Source organism: Sinocyclocheilus grahami, unplaced genomic scaffold (genome assembly GCF_001515645.1).
Source record: "Sinocyclocheilus grahami isolate Dianchi unplaced genomic scaffold, SAMN03320097.WGS_v1.1 scaffold973.1, whole genome shotgun sequence".
In the NCBI taxonomy this organism is placed as follows: Eukaryota; Metazoa; Chordata; class Actinopteri; order Cypriniformes; family Cyprinidae; genus Sinocyclocheilus; species Sinocyclocheilus grahami.
Window position 1 is genome coordinate 7,261 of NW_015506152.1, and position 15,211 is coordinate 22,471.

Below are 15,211 nucleotides of genomic sequence, written 5' to 3' on the forward strand. Positions count from 1 at the left end.
TAACTTTTTATATCGAAAAACTATTGTATAAAATCACATTGCAATCGTGTTTAAACATTTTGTTCATGCAATATTGCATACCTAAATCATATAATATAAATGTCTTTTTTGTTTTTACTACCGCATCTATAACTTTCTGTGTGCTGTTGCGCTTATCTTTGTGTCATAGCATATTTAATATCAAATGGCTAATAAGAAATATCAATAGTGCAATATCGCATGAGTGCCGTTTTTGTCCTGAATAGCATGAGTGTAAATAGTTATATTTTAGATATTTTTGTTCCGTTTTGCCAAGCCAAATATTACCTAGTAATGCAGAAGTGCTGTGTGTCTCAAAGCAGCGCACAGTTTCTCAATTAATCCGCGCTTTGAACGAAATGGTGAACCAATGTTTCAATGGACCATTCATAAAGAGGATCTTTTACATCATTCCTGAATGAATCAGCCGTTTGAATGAATGAACGAGTCAATGATTTATTCATGAAGACATTTACTACCATCTACTGGTAGTTTTAGTTTCTTATTTTAGAGGATCACTTCATTAAAATAATTTCATATTTCCATAACATTTTAAAAAAAAAAAGTCTTTCTAAAGCTCCTTTTTGTAATGTCCATTTGATGCTTTTCCCATTTAACACAAAAAATGGTTTTAAATGATCTTTTAGAGGCGATTTCTAATCTGATGTGCGATTGATTTGCAATTAATTAGATCAGTTAATTGTCACATCGTGTGATTAACTAGATATAAACATTTTTAAATGTAATTTTAGTGAAATTTAAAAATTCTCAAAAAAAACCAAACAAACTATAATTGAAGTTTTTCCGGTAACACTTTATTTTAGTGTCTCTTAACTAGTTGCTTATTAGCATGCATATTACTAGAATATTAGCCATTTATTAGTAGTAATTAAGCACATGTTAATGCCTTATGCTACATCCCTAATCTTACCCAATACCTAAACTTAACAACTGCCTTACTAACTATTAATAAGCAGCAAATTAGGAATTTATTGAGGGAAAAGTCATAGTTAATAGTGCATAAGTGTTCCTTATTCTAAAGTGTCACCGTTTTTCCATTAATATTCGGGCAAAGAAATGTAATAATCCTATGTGAAATGGCAATCTTCAATGCATAAATGAAATATAAATGAATTCTTATTAATTTACACCTGCTCACCCATTGCTAATGTTTCGCTCTTGAACAGAATAAAAGTGCCTTCCTCTGTGGAGTGATGAAGACGTACAGGCAGAGGGAGAAACAGGGGACCAAAGTGTTGGACTCCACTAAAGGACCAGATGAGGCCAAAATCAAAGTAAGTCTATGCAGCCAGTAAGTCAGGTTTTTTAGATCCTAAAGTTGAATGATATAGCCGCCTGTCTATCTATTGTTCATTCTGTATAGCTGTTTGTGTTGCTTCTTTCTTTTCTATTGATCCAGTACCTGTCTGACTGTCAAGTGTTTTTATTTTCTGCTTCACAGGCTTTGCTCGAGAAAACTGGCTATACACTTGATGTGACGACAGGCCAGCGCAAGTATGGCGGTCCTCCTCCAGGGTCGACCCATGCTGGAGTTCAGCCCACCGTCGGCACAGAGGTCAGTGCTGTAGTCGTTTGTGTGACTGACGGATGTCTGTTTTATTCTGCACTAGTGTTCGATTCTGTTTTGAAGCTGTCAAAATGCGTTGTGTCATGTTCATTAAAACACTCAACTGGAGCTTGCATAAAAACCCAAATTAGACTTCTAAGCAATGAAAGTATCGCACTTGGCTTCACCTTAAAGCATACGGCATCATATCAGTTTCACATTGACAGTGCCGTCACCTGCATTTGCATAGTGAGATTTAGGTGATTGACAATACATGTCATTATTGCACACTGCATGGAAGGGGGAATCAATTTGCGTAGTGTTTTAACTTATCAATTAATTGCTGGGGTAGAAGTAGTTGACTCGTGCACTATCCCTAAAATGTACACTCTACAAATGCATACATTTTGTGTAAACACAGTGTTTAGTTCCCGAGTGAATCAACATGTTTGAACAAATCATTAATCCATTCATAAAGACGAATCAGTTTTGAACAAATCAGTTGATTGACTCCGTGCCTCTTGAATTGCCAGCACTTATTGGCAGTTTTGAGTTCTTATTCAAAGTATTTAAAAAAATGTATTTCATTTTTCTTCTCATACAATTATGAAATTGTAATTAGTATAAATGCATCTAAATGCTGCTTTAGATGCAGCTTCTGTGCTACTTGTTCAGTGCAAAAATGGATTTTGTTGATACTGATTTAATTTGATTTGTAATAGCCTATAATGTCTTGTGTTTAATCAATCAATTAGAATAATAAGAATTTCACACAAAACATGATGCATATATCTAATAAGGTAAAATATGTCTTTCAAAAGGCAAAAACGCCCCTGAAAATCAGTACAAGGGGGCAAATTTTGGTTGGTAACTTATTTTACAGTGTTTTTGTTACACGTTACATGTGCTTACTATAGTAATGGCAGCAAATTCTGCATAATTACAATCAACTAACCCTAGCCATATCCCTCTATAGTATTGCTTTTATTAATATTACTCGGTATTTAATTGTGTAATTACACTTTAACAAGGATACCTGAAAATATAGTGTAGCCAAAAAGACAACAAACCCAGAGAGTAGTAACATGTCATTTCTTTTTTTTTGTCAATATTGCACACCCCTAATTGCTAGGAAATTGCTTTTTTTTTTTTTATAAATCGAGGAATCACGATTTTGAATCGAAATATTACCAAATGTTAGAATTAGACACTTTGACTATGTCAGCAGTAAAGAGAAAAGAATGATCCGACTGCATGTCGGTGCACGTGATGAACGAGATGAAAATCGTAAAAATCGAGAATCAGTCAAACGTTCTGGAAAAAAAAAAACATACGGCATCATATCAATGTTATGTTCACAGTGCCGTCATTTGCATAGTGAGTTTTAGGTGATTGACAATGTATTTCATTATTAAATACTGCAGGAAAGGGGAATTAATTTGCATAGTGTTTTAACTAGTCAATTAATTGCTGAAGCAGTAGTCGACTCGTGCACAGTCCCTAAAATGTATACTCTACAAATGTATGCATTTTGTGTAAACAGTGTTTAGTTCCTTAATGAATGAGCATTTTTACACAAATCAATGATCCTTTCATAAAGATGAATCCGTTTTGAACAAATTGGTTGATTGAATGATTCAATGACTCTTAAATTGTCAATTCGAGTTCATATTTGAAAAATCTGGTTTCATTTTTCTATTTTAAAAAACAAATCTCATAGAATTCTGAAATTGTAATTTTAGTATAAATGCATCTAAATGCTGCTTTAGTTGCAGCTTCTGTGCTGCTTGTGCAGTGCAAAAATGGATTTAGTTTATTCTGATTTAATTTGATTGTAATCGCCTATAATGTTTTATTTATATATAGAATTTCACACAAAAGATGATGCATACATTTAATAAGGTTAAAAATTGCCCTTCAAAAGGCAAAAAACGCCACTGGAAAAAAATACAAGGTGGCAAATTTTGCTCTTAAAAAACACTTTAGACATTCAACTAACTACAAGTAACTTTGCAACTATACGTCTACTAACTCAGAGTAGACTGTTAGGGTAGGTTTAGGGTTAGTCGAATAAGTTGACATACTTGCAAAGTTTCTGATAGTCAGTTTGTTGTATGTTGTGGACGCATCAAAATAAAGTGTTAGCAGATATTAAGCAGACAGTCTACTAATACTCTAATGACTGCTAGTTGACACGTAGTTGCAAAGTTACTTACTGTTAGTAGAATGCCTAAAGTGGACTGTCAAAATAAAGTGTTAGCAAAAACAAATCGGTAACACTTTTATTTTACAGTGTCCTTATCGCATGTTACATGTACTTATGCATAATTACAAGCAACTAACTCTAAAACAAATCCTACCCATAACTCAAGTAAGTACATGTTGTTGTTATTAATATTACATGCTTAATTGTGTAATTACTCTGTAACAAGGACAACTTAATGTAGTGAAACCAAAAAGACAACATTCCCAGAAAGTAGTGAGATTTCTTTTTTTTTTTGTTAATATCACAGACCCTTAATTGCTAGGAAATAGTCGGTTTAATGTTTATTTTAAGATTTTTATGGACATCACTCTGTATGTTGTGGCTGATCTTGTTTCCTCAAATGCTCTCAGATTTTTGTGGGAAAGATCCCGAGAGATCTCTTTGAAGATGAGCTCATCCCTCTGTTCGAGAAAGCCGGACCCATATGGGATCTGCGTCTGATGATGGATCCGCTCAGCGGGCTGAACCGAGGATACGCCTTCATCACCTTCTGCACTAAAGAGGCTGCTCTGCAAGCCGTCAAGCTCGTAAGTGATTGTCTGCTTGTTTCTATCCACCTGTGGCCTTTTGGATTCTGATTGTAGTCTTTCCTGCAGTGTAACAACAATGAAATTCGCCCTGGGAAGCACCTTGGTGTGTGCATCTCTGTTGCCAACAATCGTCTGTTTGTGGGCTCCATCCCCAAGAGCAAAACTAAGGAGCAGATTGTGGAGGAGTTTGCCAAAGTTACTGGTAAGTGTTGGTGTTATTAACTGTTGAGATGCTCGTAAATGTGACCCTGGACCACAAAACCAGTCATAAGGGTCAGTTTTTCAAAATTGAGCTTTATACATCATCTGAAAGCTGAATAAATAAGCTTTCCATTGATGTGTGGTTTGTTAGGATAGGACAATATTTGGCCGAAATGCAACTATAACTGAAAATCTGGAATCTGAGGGTGCAAAAAAATCTAAATACTGAGAAAATCATCTTTAAAGTTGTCCAAATGAAGTTCTTAGCAATGCATATTACTAATCAAACATTAAGTTGAGATATTTACAGTAGGACATTTACAAAATATCTTCATGGAACATGATCTTTACTTAATATTCTAATGATTTTTGGCAGAAAAGAAAAATTCGATAATTTTGACCCATACAGTGTATTGTTGGCTATTGCTACAAATATACCCCAGCGACTTAACACTGCTTTTGTGCTGCAGGGTCACACACATGTGTGCATTAGCGATAGACTGACACACTGCTTTTACAGATCATCATGAAAATCAACACCAGTGGTTTGCAATTGTTTTTTGCAAACTATTTGCGCTGGAAGGTTCTAGCAACAGTGTCAAGCAAAGAAACTTCTCAGCTTTCATCTTAAATCACAATAATGTTTTTCTGAAATAAGAAAGAAGGGGTCTGTTACTTTCTAGGCTAGAGGACGCTCATGTTTGTTACAGTAAGGATAAAAACATGAGCTCTCTGATGAGGATCTGTTGTTTAGATCGTAAGTTCATCATAATTTTGTGTTAATATCAATAATGTTAACGTGAAAAATTGAGTTTCTGTTAGCGCAAAGACAAAGCACACTTTTTTTATATTGTGCATATGTACATGCACAGGACCAACCTGTTTTTGTTTTCTCTATTTTAACAAAATATTCGTTTAAAACGTTGTGCAAAGGAAAGTACCCCATAAAAATACCAGATTTTAGTTTTTTTCCCTTTGTACATTATTTGTATTTAGTTCATATGACAATAAAGTAAAAATAAAATTGTGTCAGTAGTGTTGAAGCATTACATTTGTCATTCAGTAATTTCAAAACGTTAAACTATTACTCGTAATTTTCTGAAAAACTTCTGCACCAACGTTTCGTCTAATACTGAATCTTGTTACTGAAACCATTCCGAAGAACTGCATGTCTGCAATGAATTTGTCAGGGTTCTCTTTTCTTTTCTTTTCTTTTTTTTTTTTTGATTAACTGAAGAGTCAAGTGTTTGTGATGTATTTGTGTCAAAACAAACGTCAGTCTTCCTGAAATGGTTTTCTATCCTCAATCTCAACAGAGGGCTTGAACGACGTCATCTTATACCATCAGCCTGATGACAAGAAGAAGAATCGTGGCTTCTGCTTCCTAGAGTACGATGATCATAAAACGGCAGCCCAGGCGCGGCGTAGATTAATGAGCGGCAAAGTGAAGGTGTGGGGGAATGTGGTGACGGTAGAATGGGCTGATCCCATAGAAGACCCTGACCCTGAAGTCATGGCTAAGGTACGTTGTTTTCCACTAACAGCTCTAGTGCAACAATAGATTAGGTGTGGGTGCCGATAAGCCCAAAATTTTATATCAATGAATGTTATTCCATGATAGCATGTATCTCAGTATACTTTGTATATTTTTTGGAAATATGTCTGATGCCAAAAAAAACATGATTCTGAACTTAGCATGTCAGTTTTCACTGATCCCATCTCTGTCTGTGGGTTTGTTCACTTGGGTGGTTGCATAATGTAACACGTACAGTACATTCCTTAATTCTGAGAAATAAAAAACCTAATATATAAAATATATGATACAGTATTAGTCAAGCAGTTTAAGGTTGATTATCTGTGTTGATGTTAGAATGAGAATGACAATCTTTACACTGAACAGAATGAGTTTAAATTTGAAGGTAGTTTGTGCTTATTTGTTATGCAAAAGTTAAAGGTGGAAACATTTAAAAGTCTTTTTCTTTATGCAAAATCGATTCCTGTGTGTTAAATGAGATTTGATGCCAGAGCCTTGAATTATACATGGTCAAGTTTATACTGATGAGATTATTTTGCGTGTATTGTTTAGGTCAAAGTCCTCTTTGTAAGAAACCTGGCGAGCACAGTAACGGAAGAGCTTCTGGAGAAGACGTTCTGTCAGTTTGGCAAACTGGAAAGGGTTAAAAAGCTTAAAGACTACGCCTTCATCCACTTTGAAGAGCGAGATAGCGCTGTTAAGGTAATTATCTCTTCCTCTGCATCATTTGAGAGGTTGCTGGTAATTAATGCACAGATTTTAACCAGTGTGTTTCTGCAGGCTTTAGCTGAAATGCACGGGAAGGATTTGGAAGGGGAACAAATTGAAATTGTCTTTGCAAAGCCGCCTGATCAGAAAAGGAAAGAGCGAAAAGCCCAGAGACAAGCTGCTAAAACTCAAATGTAAGGCGATTTATGAGCTTTGTCACGTAACTAACTCCCCACGAACACACACAGAAATATATAGCACAACAATGCTCTCAAGGTCTAAACATGACTTTAAAATACAGAGCAAAAGTCCATAGTAACTAATGCAATATTACTTATATTTTCATCTTATGTTAGTATCTGCTATATACCAGGGGTCTGCAACCTATGGCATAACATATGAGGGATAATCACTGGCACGCGGGGGGGGGGGGTTATTGGCTTAGTGGTTAACCAAAAATATAAAAAATAGCACTTCATGCCCAAAAGGTTGCCGAACCCTGTGTTATACCGTTATATAAAGATCTCATTGATTTACATTACAAGCATCAGAAGTTCATCATGTAAATATCAGCATCTGCACCAAATTGCAAATTGCTTAGTTTGCGTCTCTGAATAAAATTGAGCTGTTTTTCCTCCATATGGTTTTGTGGTCTAGGGTCGCATATAGTGTGTAAGTGTTGTAGGTCTTTTTATTTGCTGTTGTCTCGCCTTTACATGCCCTCTTTTCCAGTTTTACACGCCCATTTCTAGAGTCTTTTTCAGATTTGAGGTGTGACCACACTCAGACTCTTGAATGGTTGTGTATGGATTGTAAACATGTGCATGTGTTTCAGGTATGATGAGTATTATTACTACGGGCCGCCGCATTTGCAGCCCCCGACGAGAGCAAGAGGGCGAGGCGCGAGAGGTTATTCGTATCCACACGACTATTACAGCTACGAAGATTATTACGATTACTACGGCTATGACTATCACAACTACAGAGGCGGTTACGACGACCCCTACTACGGCTACGATGACTTTCAAGCTCACGTCAGAGGAAGAGGCAGCAGAGGAGCCCGGGGCCCCACACTGTCCAGGGGCCGCGGCTCCACCGCTCCCAGAGGACGGGCCGGATACTCTCAGCGCGGGGGTCCGGGGCCCAGCCGAGGCGGCCGAGGGTCCAGAGCAGGCCTCCAGCAGAGATGTCGAGTGGTACGTGATGTGTGGGTGGAGCAATCCTGGAGTGTTGGCAGGAGGTTTTGAAGCGCTCTAGGCTAGATGTGCACTCATTTTAAGTCAAATTTGACAAAGGACGTAGTGATCAAAATACGTGTTTTGGCGTTTGTTTTTTCCTTCCCCTCCTTTTCATATTGCTTACACATGCAAGGCACCTTGTGGACGAAACGGACCAAAGGTTTGCACTTTCTGCTCTTTCATTCCTGGAAATACACGGCACTTATGTACACTGATTTATTTTTGACTTCTGCATATGCAAAGTGTCTTCATCGAGAAGTACTCAACTGTAGCACAAGCTGTGCGATTTAGCTTAAACATCTGTATTTTTCAGGTTTTTATATTTGAGTATTTGCTGGTGGTGCACCGAAATTAATTTTCAGCATTGGCTAAAACCGTTTTAGAGAGCGGAAATCATTGACCGAAATGGTGGCGTTTAATAAGCGCTTCTCCGTTTTGACTGCATCAGTGTCTGTTTCATGCACAAAACATGGATAGACTACAACAGGTAAACATGACTGTTTTAAATAGCGTTGAAAATGAAGATTTGTAATTTATCAACCTTAATTTTGATGAACTGACATCTTTAAGTCTATGCTGTTTTTAGCACAATATTTCCAGCCCCTGTTTAAATGTTTCAACAACAAAATAGAGTAAAAACTGTTATATTGTTAAACGGTATTTAGTACAATTTAAATGTTTATATACAAGTCAGTTTGAGTGTTGGTTGTTAAATGATTAGTGGTTGATATTTAACTTTGTTTTTGGTTTTCAGATTTTCAAAATCTTACTTTATCAACTTTAAATCAACTTTAATTTCAGTTTGGTCAAGCAAACAACAACAAAAAAACATTTTGGTGCAGGACTAGAATTTGCTCTGAAATTGCTTAGACGTGGCTTTCCCTAATCAAAACCATTTTAGCAGATTAGAATCTTCAAATGCAAAACTGAGTAAAAATAGTATTTTCTTGTAAAACGGCCACCAATAATCTGTTTTATTTCAGTAAAAATTTAAGTGTCCAAATATTTTATTGTTTGATTTTTTTTTTCTTTAGCTTTTGAGGTATTATGCATTTAAATCCTACTAATTTACAGTAGTTCAAATGAATCACGGAAATAAAGTTATGACCTCTAATGCTTTTTTTTGCTAGTAAAGTTCAAAATAGAGGTTTTTAAAACACCTGTATTAACACTCATCATAATCATAAAGCTAGTCTAAAGATTGACTCATTATAGGAAACTTCATGGGCAAAATCAATTGTTTTGTAAATATTCTGTCTCCCAGCCTTCGCCGTAATGCATCTCAAAACCTGTCTGTTTTAAATATAGCCTAATGATTTAAAGGTGAAGGTAACGGGTGCACTTCAGCAAAATCAGTCCTGCGACTGGACATGCTCATGCTTTAGCACACGCATTAATGTCACCAACTGTTTCTTTGAAAACGTTCTCATGTTGTGATGACTCGGATAACTGGATTTTCATCATCTCCTGCGCTTTTGTTGTGAAGGTCTTGCATGAACCTGATACTGTACCGCCGCTTGTATTTGTGTGAATAAAGCATGCGTGTTTTTTGTTTTACCAGGGAAAGGGGGTCGAGGCTGGTCCTGACCAGGTAGTATGAAGACTGACTTGTTGTATGGGGTTACACCGGATGCTACCAGTGTTCATAAGGTTAAAGCAATCTCAAATGTCCAATGATATTCCAGCCTGTATTGAAGCAAATCTCCTACACTGCCATCCCCGACAAACCATAAGATTTCTCAAATCGAAACCCCGGACACACAGTTTTTCCCCATTCGGAGCCCGTCTAAATAAGCCTACTCACTACTACTACTACCCCCCCGGTTATATAGTCTAAACTCGCCACATTCTGGAACTGAAGTTCAGACTCTCAAGGATCCCCATACGTCAGATGTGTTTTGCACTTTTGTTCTTTTTCTTTCTTTTTTTTTACTCCTGCGTTTGAAGTGGCTCAGAGGAGCTTGATGCTGATGTATATTTTTGTGCTAACTACAATGTTGCGTTTCATGTGGTGTGGTGTGGGATTTTGTGTCGAGTGAAACTTGCCCACAAGTCTGTGTGAAACGAGTCTTGTACAAGTTTGTACAAACAGGGCTATTCTACGCTGATACAAAAAAAAAAATGGGTGAAAATTTTGTCTTTAGGGCAAACCAAGGCATGAAAAGTTAAGTGTAGAAATCAACAGCAAATTTCACCAAATAACAATTTCGTTAAGTACCTACATGAGACTGTAAAAAATGAGTGAGAACTGGCCACAATGTAGCTGCGACAAACGATTGTTTTGATAATTGATTAATCGCCCATTATTTCACAGATCAGTAGTTTTTGTTCTATTATCCCGCTTTTACAATTAGTTAATATTAAGTCACACATATTCTAACTAAGAAATAAAACGAGGTAACCACTTCAGCATTTGAAGATGTCAATTATATTACTATTGCACAATACAAATAAATTTGGCACACAAAATGAGATGACTAAGACATTCTCATTCACCATTTAACTGAATGAAGAAGTAGCTGACTGATGCATCAGTGTGCCTGATCTCCTGTAGACATATGGGTACGGAACCAAATAAAGGTAAGCGATGAGACATTTTATTTTTGGATAAATTCTTTTATTCACAACGTTCGAGCTAGATTAAAAGTGGGGTATGTATTTTTTATGTATGTATTGTACCAAAACAATCTTGTAGCCAATCAGCAGTAAGGGGCGTGTCTACTCATGATGGCATAAAAGAAGGCTTAAGGCAAGAAGTAGGGCCCGTGTAAATATCGGATCAGCTTTCCAGCGCTGGAGAGAACTCGAGGAGCGGAAGGCCTGCGATCGGACACCGAGGTTGCTTTGTTTCTTCTCAATCGGTGAGTAACACTTTAACAGCTAAAGTCTGTCTACACTGGACGCGACAAAGCGACCGTTGAAAATCATTTGAAATTTGTGTGAATACGTCATGAATAGAACGCAGCAGCAGTTTTCTGTCGGGGATTTGTCGTGTCGCGCCGCATATAGTGTAGACAGCATCACTGATTATGAGTTGTATAGTATTTTGTCGCGTCGCGTCCGGTGTAGACACGGTGTAACATTGGTTTTGCTTTGTTTCACAGAACTAATCGTTGCCTGGTTTGCGTACGTATGTGTGGGGCAGAGCTATCAAAATAGGGGCGAGACCCTTCTGTGGTAGGGGCGTGTTTGTTTTGGTGATTTGAAATATCAACATTGGCTACCAGAAATCACTTACCCCACCTTTAAGCTTTAATCTATGCAAGCCAAACTATCACTTAAATGTAATATAACTGCTATGAATTCAAGAAATGAAAAGATAACTTTTATCCTATTGTTTCCCCAAGTGGCAAAATTCCCTCTTGGTATCGGGTGAGTTTGCAGTATGGATATCGATGGACTTGCAGACAGAAAAACACTACAGGAATTTGTCATTTTACTTTAATCTATTTATTTTGTTCCATTTGTCATCACAAACTGGTTTGCTTTGTTACAAAACCTAACCTTTTGAAAAACCGTGCTCCAACTTAAGAACCCTTGCTGTGAAACAAGGCTAAAGTGAGTTATGGTTCAAATTAAATCAAAAATCAACTTAAAACAATTAAAACAAAATATGTGCCAATAACAAACAAGACTAGATTTTAGGTTCACTGTCAACTGATGTCTTTATTTCGCCAAATGCAGACATACAAATCATGTTCAATTCATGCATTTCAAACTTATTGCAGAAGAGATTAAGCTCTGATTGAATCTCTCAGACCCCCAGGAGTTTCTTGGCCATATAGCCAGGCATACTGTAGAGGAACAGGGCCAGAATGGCAAGAAGCATCAGCGCCAACACAATTTTGATGACCAGCCACTTGTACTGGTTGCAGATGAGATGGTGAATTGCCTTTAGCGGGCTAAGGAACCACAGCAATGTAATGTCGGGGCGGCTGGTGGGACAAAACCATTGAACAAGCTTTTAAAAGTTGGGTTTTAATTAATCATGAACATGCACAAATTTAAAATGTCTCATTGATGACATGCAATTTTGGCAGGTTCAAGTGTGTAATGGTGCACATCAGTGCTCATAGACTCGTGAAGTTTAGTCAACACTGCGTTGTTCTACTTAAGAGATTCAACACTATAATTATAAGATAGCGGTTTATTTTCTGCTTCCAAATGGATGGTAAATGGGCCTGTTTATTGTGAAATATTGAAGGACGGTAATCCACCATTGGTGCAGCAGGTGCAATTATATTACACAGCGCCTGAAAATAGGCTAACTTCTGTCAACATAAACAACGTGACCACCTGCTTTCACAGGGAGCGTGCTGGGGACTATTTTCAGGCACTGCGTAATATCATTGCCCCTGCTGGACCCATGGTACGTTAGCAAAGTTCCTTGATTATTACGCCGGAATGAGAGTATAGCAACTTTTCATTTTCCGTCGGTCTTAGTACACGATGTAACTACAGAAGAGTCAAGTTTTAAATAGGAAAGATATAGAAACTCTTTGGTCATTTTTGAGCGAGATGCTAACGGTCTAATCAGATTCAATGATCTATGCTAAGCTACAGCTAAAAGTGCTACCGCCAGACCAGTAAAACTCAACTGTTTAACTCTAGGGGAGTTGGAAAATGAGCCTATTTTCAAAAATAGTGGAGTGTTCCTTTAAGTAAAGATCATGTTCCATGAAGACATTATGCAAATTTTCTACCGTAAATATATTAAAACTTAATTTCTGATTAGTAATATGCATTGCTAAGAACTTCATTTGAACAACTTAAAAGATGATTTTCTCAATATTTAGATTTTTTTGCATCCTCAGATTCCAGATTTTCAAATAGTTGTATCTCGGCCAAATATTGTCCTATCCTAACAAACCATACATCAATGGAAGCTTATTTATTCAGCTTTCAGATGATGTATAAATCTAAATTTCATAAAATGACCCTTATGACTGGTTTTGTGGTCCAGGGTCACATATTATTACAATGTCTGTGTGAATAGCATAACCAAATATAATGGTTTATGTCACAGAAAGCTCTTCTTGAAGCCACTCAATGCTCAACTCGATTTAAAGTGATTCAATAATTCTTTGAACGATTCTCTGATTCAAAATTAGAATTTCTTACAGTTGGAGAAGTTGTTTTTTTTTAGCTGAACAATTAACATTGTTATTATGCTCGTTCAGTGTTTTGATATCAGGGGTTGCCCAAAATTCATTGACCTTGTCAAAGTGGATATAAAAACTGAGAAACCATTAGAAAAACCCCTATGGGTTCACCACTGCTCTACTTTACACTTAAACAAGAACACATTAGCACCAACATTTTTCACCATTATACTGACTGCCTATAAAAGTCTTCAGATAACTTACAAAACAAAAATTATTCAAATCTCAACATCTGAGAGATTCCATGTCTGTTCTGATCACAGGACACTTTTCACCAGATGTTTCCCAGACTCTTAGGTATGAACTGGTCTCCTTACCAGTTACTAAATTAAATTGGCAGCTACTTCTCAAGGTTTCTGGATAGTGGGTGAGGCAATGGTGAAATTATAATTATTAAGCAGGCTGATATTTGGGGTGAAACATGTTTCAGAGATTGTGTGATAAACAAAGGAATAAGGGATCTGGACATTTTAAAGGGATATAATTTAATTTAAAAAGTACACATTGATGTAAGGCGGAGTATCATTCCTTTTCTGGGAGGTGCTACATCATGTGAGGAGAGATTTTGTTTAAACCAGGATATTTGAAGAGTTTCTTTGCAAAAATATTTGTAAAAATTTTAATGTTCAAAAATCTTTTTTTTTTTTGTTATGTTTTAATTGTGAATTATTGTGTTAGTTAGCTGTATTTTTTATTTATTTTTTTGGTTATTTTTACTTAAAATAATTGGAATGCACGATGAAAAAACATGATTTATGAAATTTTTTAAAAACGGAGTTATCAGTTTTTGCAAACGAACTCTTCATTTGTACTCTTCAATCAAAGCTGGAAGCAGGAAAACAAGAAGCTACCATCTATTTTATATGAAGCACTCTTTTAAAGAATTGGGTGATAAAATGTTTTCAGTATTCTAAATAAATGTGAATTAGATTTTTAAAAAGTGATTTAAAATGGTTAGTTCAATAAATGAATACTGTAATTTTTATACTTTAGTGAAAGTGAAAAATGGTTAGTGGCAAATGACTGAAGCCCTGCAGGTAGATGTAAAGACAAATGTTGCTCTTACTTTGGTTTCTCCAGAGGCTCTGGTTCATTGCGCCCTTCACCAGCAGGACTCTTCTCGGCCTCCTCGCCTGTCAGCAGGTGAAGCTCTGCTTCTACTTTCCCCTTAAGAGAGAAAATACATTGTTCAAACTATCAAAGCTGAACAGACAATGCTACAAGTGCACCCTGATAGTTTAGGATGAGCCTTTTATTGTTTATAGATGTCAGATCATGCAAAAATGAAAATTCTGTCATTTAATTAGATATTCTTCATAAAGGAAGATATTCTGATGAATGTTTAAAGCACTGTTGAAAGCAAAAGGTGCTTTTTTTTACTACCAAGTCCCCAAAAAAGCACGAAAGTATGATTACAGTAGTCCATATGACATGCAGGAGGTCACAGGATCGTCATGTTTTAGCTGCTGTTCAGCATGTTGTGTATCATGTGACAGAGTTTAAAAATGCAGAAGTGTAAGATTTGAAATGTGAATGCTTGGTGAGGAGAATTTTCAGTGAATCATTTCATTTTGGTTTGGAAGAACAAGAAATATGGGTAACACTTCAGTTTAAATTGATGTAGTTACACGTTAAATGTATCTTACTATAGTAATCCGAGTAAATTATGCATATTTACAGATAACCAACTCTAAACCAAACCTTAACCTAATTCTAATTTCATGTAGTTAAATAATGTAGCTCGGTACTTACACTGTAGCACTAAAAATGTGTAGCCTGAATATTGCACATATTGCAACAGCAGTCATATTTATATGTCAGCCATTGAAATTGCATTTAAATAGACTTTGCACTAGTGTTGCTGTAATCACTTTCTGTAAATCTCCCTCCTCCTCCCCAGGACCACCTGTCTAGATCCACTTATGGGCGGTTTATGCTTGTCTGTTTGTGCAGCCGCAGCTTAGATGCTCACGGCACGATTGTGTAT

At 36.5% G+C, this 15,211-nt stretch overlaps 2 protein-coding genes across 2 annotated transcripts in view; one reads left to right on the forward strand and one right to left on the reverse strand.

The window, feature by feature from the left end:
* Positions 1 to 10,022, forward strand: part of LOC107564998 (heterogeneous nuclear ribonucleoprotein Q-like) — a 17,025-nt gene extending 7,003 nt beyond the window's left edge. Inside the window, exons 4-12 of the mRNA XM_016250183.1 lie at positions 1,206 to 1,313; positions 1,481 to 1,594; positions 4,202 to 4,378; positions 4,448 to 4,583; positions 5,899 to 6,104; positions 6,669 to 6,818; positions 6,897 to 7,018; positions 7,660 to 8,020; positions 9,624 to 10,022. Coding sequence (XP_016105669.1) covers positions 1,206 to 1,313; positions 1,481 to 1,594; positions 4,202 to 4,378; positions 4,448 to 4,583; positions 5,899 to 6,104; positions 6,669 to 6,818; positions 6,897 to 7,018; positions 7,660 to 8,020; positions 9,624 to 9,662 — 1,413 coding nt within the window. The 3' untranslated portion in view covers positions 9,663 to 10,022. The remainder of the gene's footprint in view (positions 1 to 1,205; positions 1,314 to 1,480; positions 1,595 to 4,201; positions 4,379 to 4,447; positions 4,584 to 5,898; positions 6,105 to 6,668; positions 6,819 to 6,896; positions 7,019 to 7,659; positions 8,021 to 9,623) is intronic.
* Positions 10,023 to 11,720: 1,698 nt separating this feature from the next.
* Positions 11,721 to 15,211, reverse strand: part of LOC107565006 (otoferlin-like) — a 45,906-nt gene continuing 42,415 nt past the window's right edge. Inside the window, exons 40-41 of the mRNA XM_016250190.1 lie at positions 14,291 to 14,391; positions 11,721 to 11,997 (exon numbers count right to left, since the gene is read on the reverse strand). Of these exons, the coding sequence (XP_016105676.1) occupies positions 11,817 to 11,997; positions 14,291 to 14,391 (282 nt within the window). The 3' untranslated portion in view covers positions 11,721 to 11,816. The remainder of the gene's footprint in view (positions 11,998 to 14,290; positions 14,392 to 15,211) is intronic.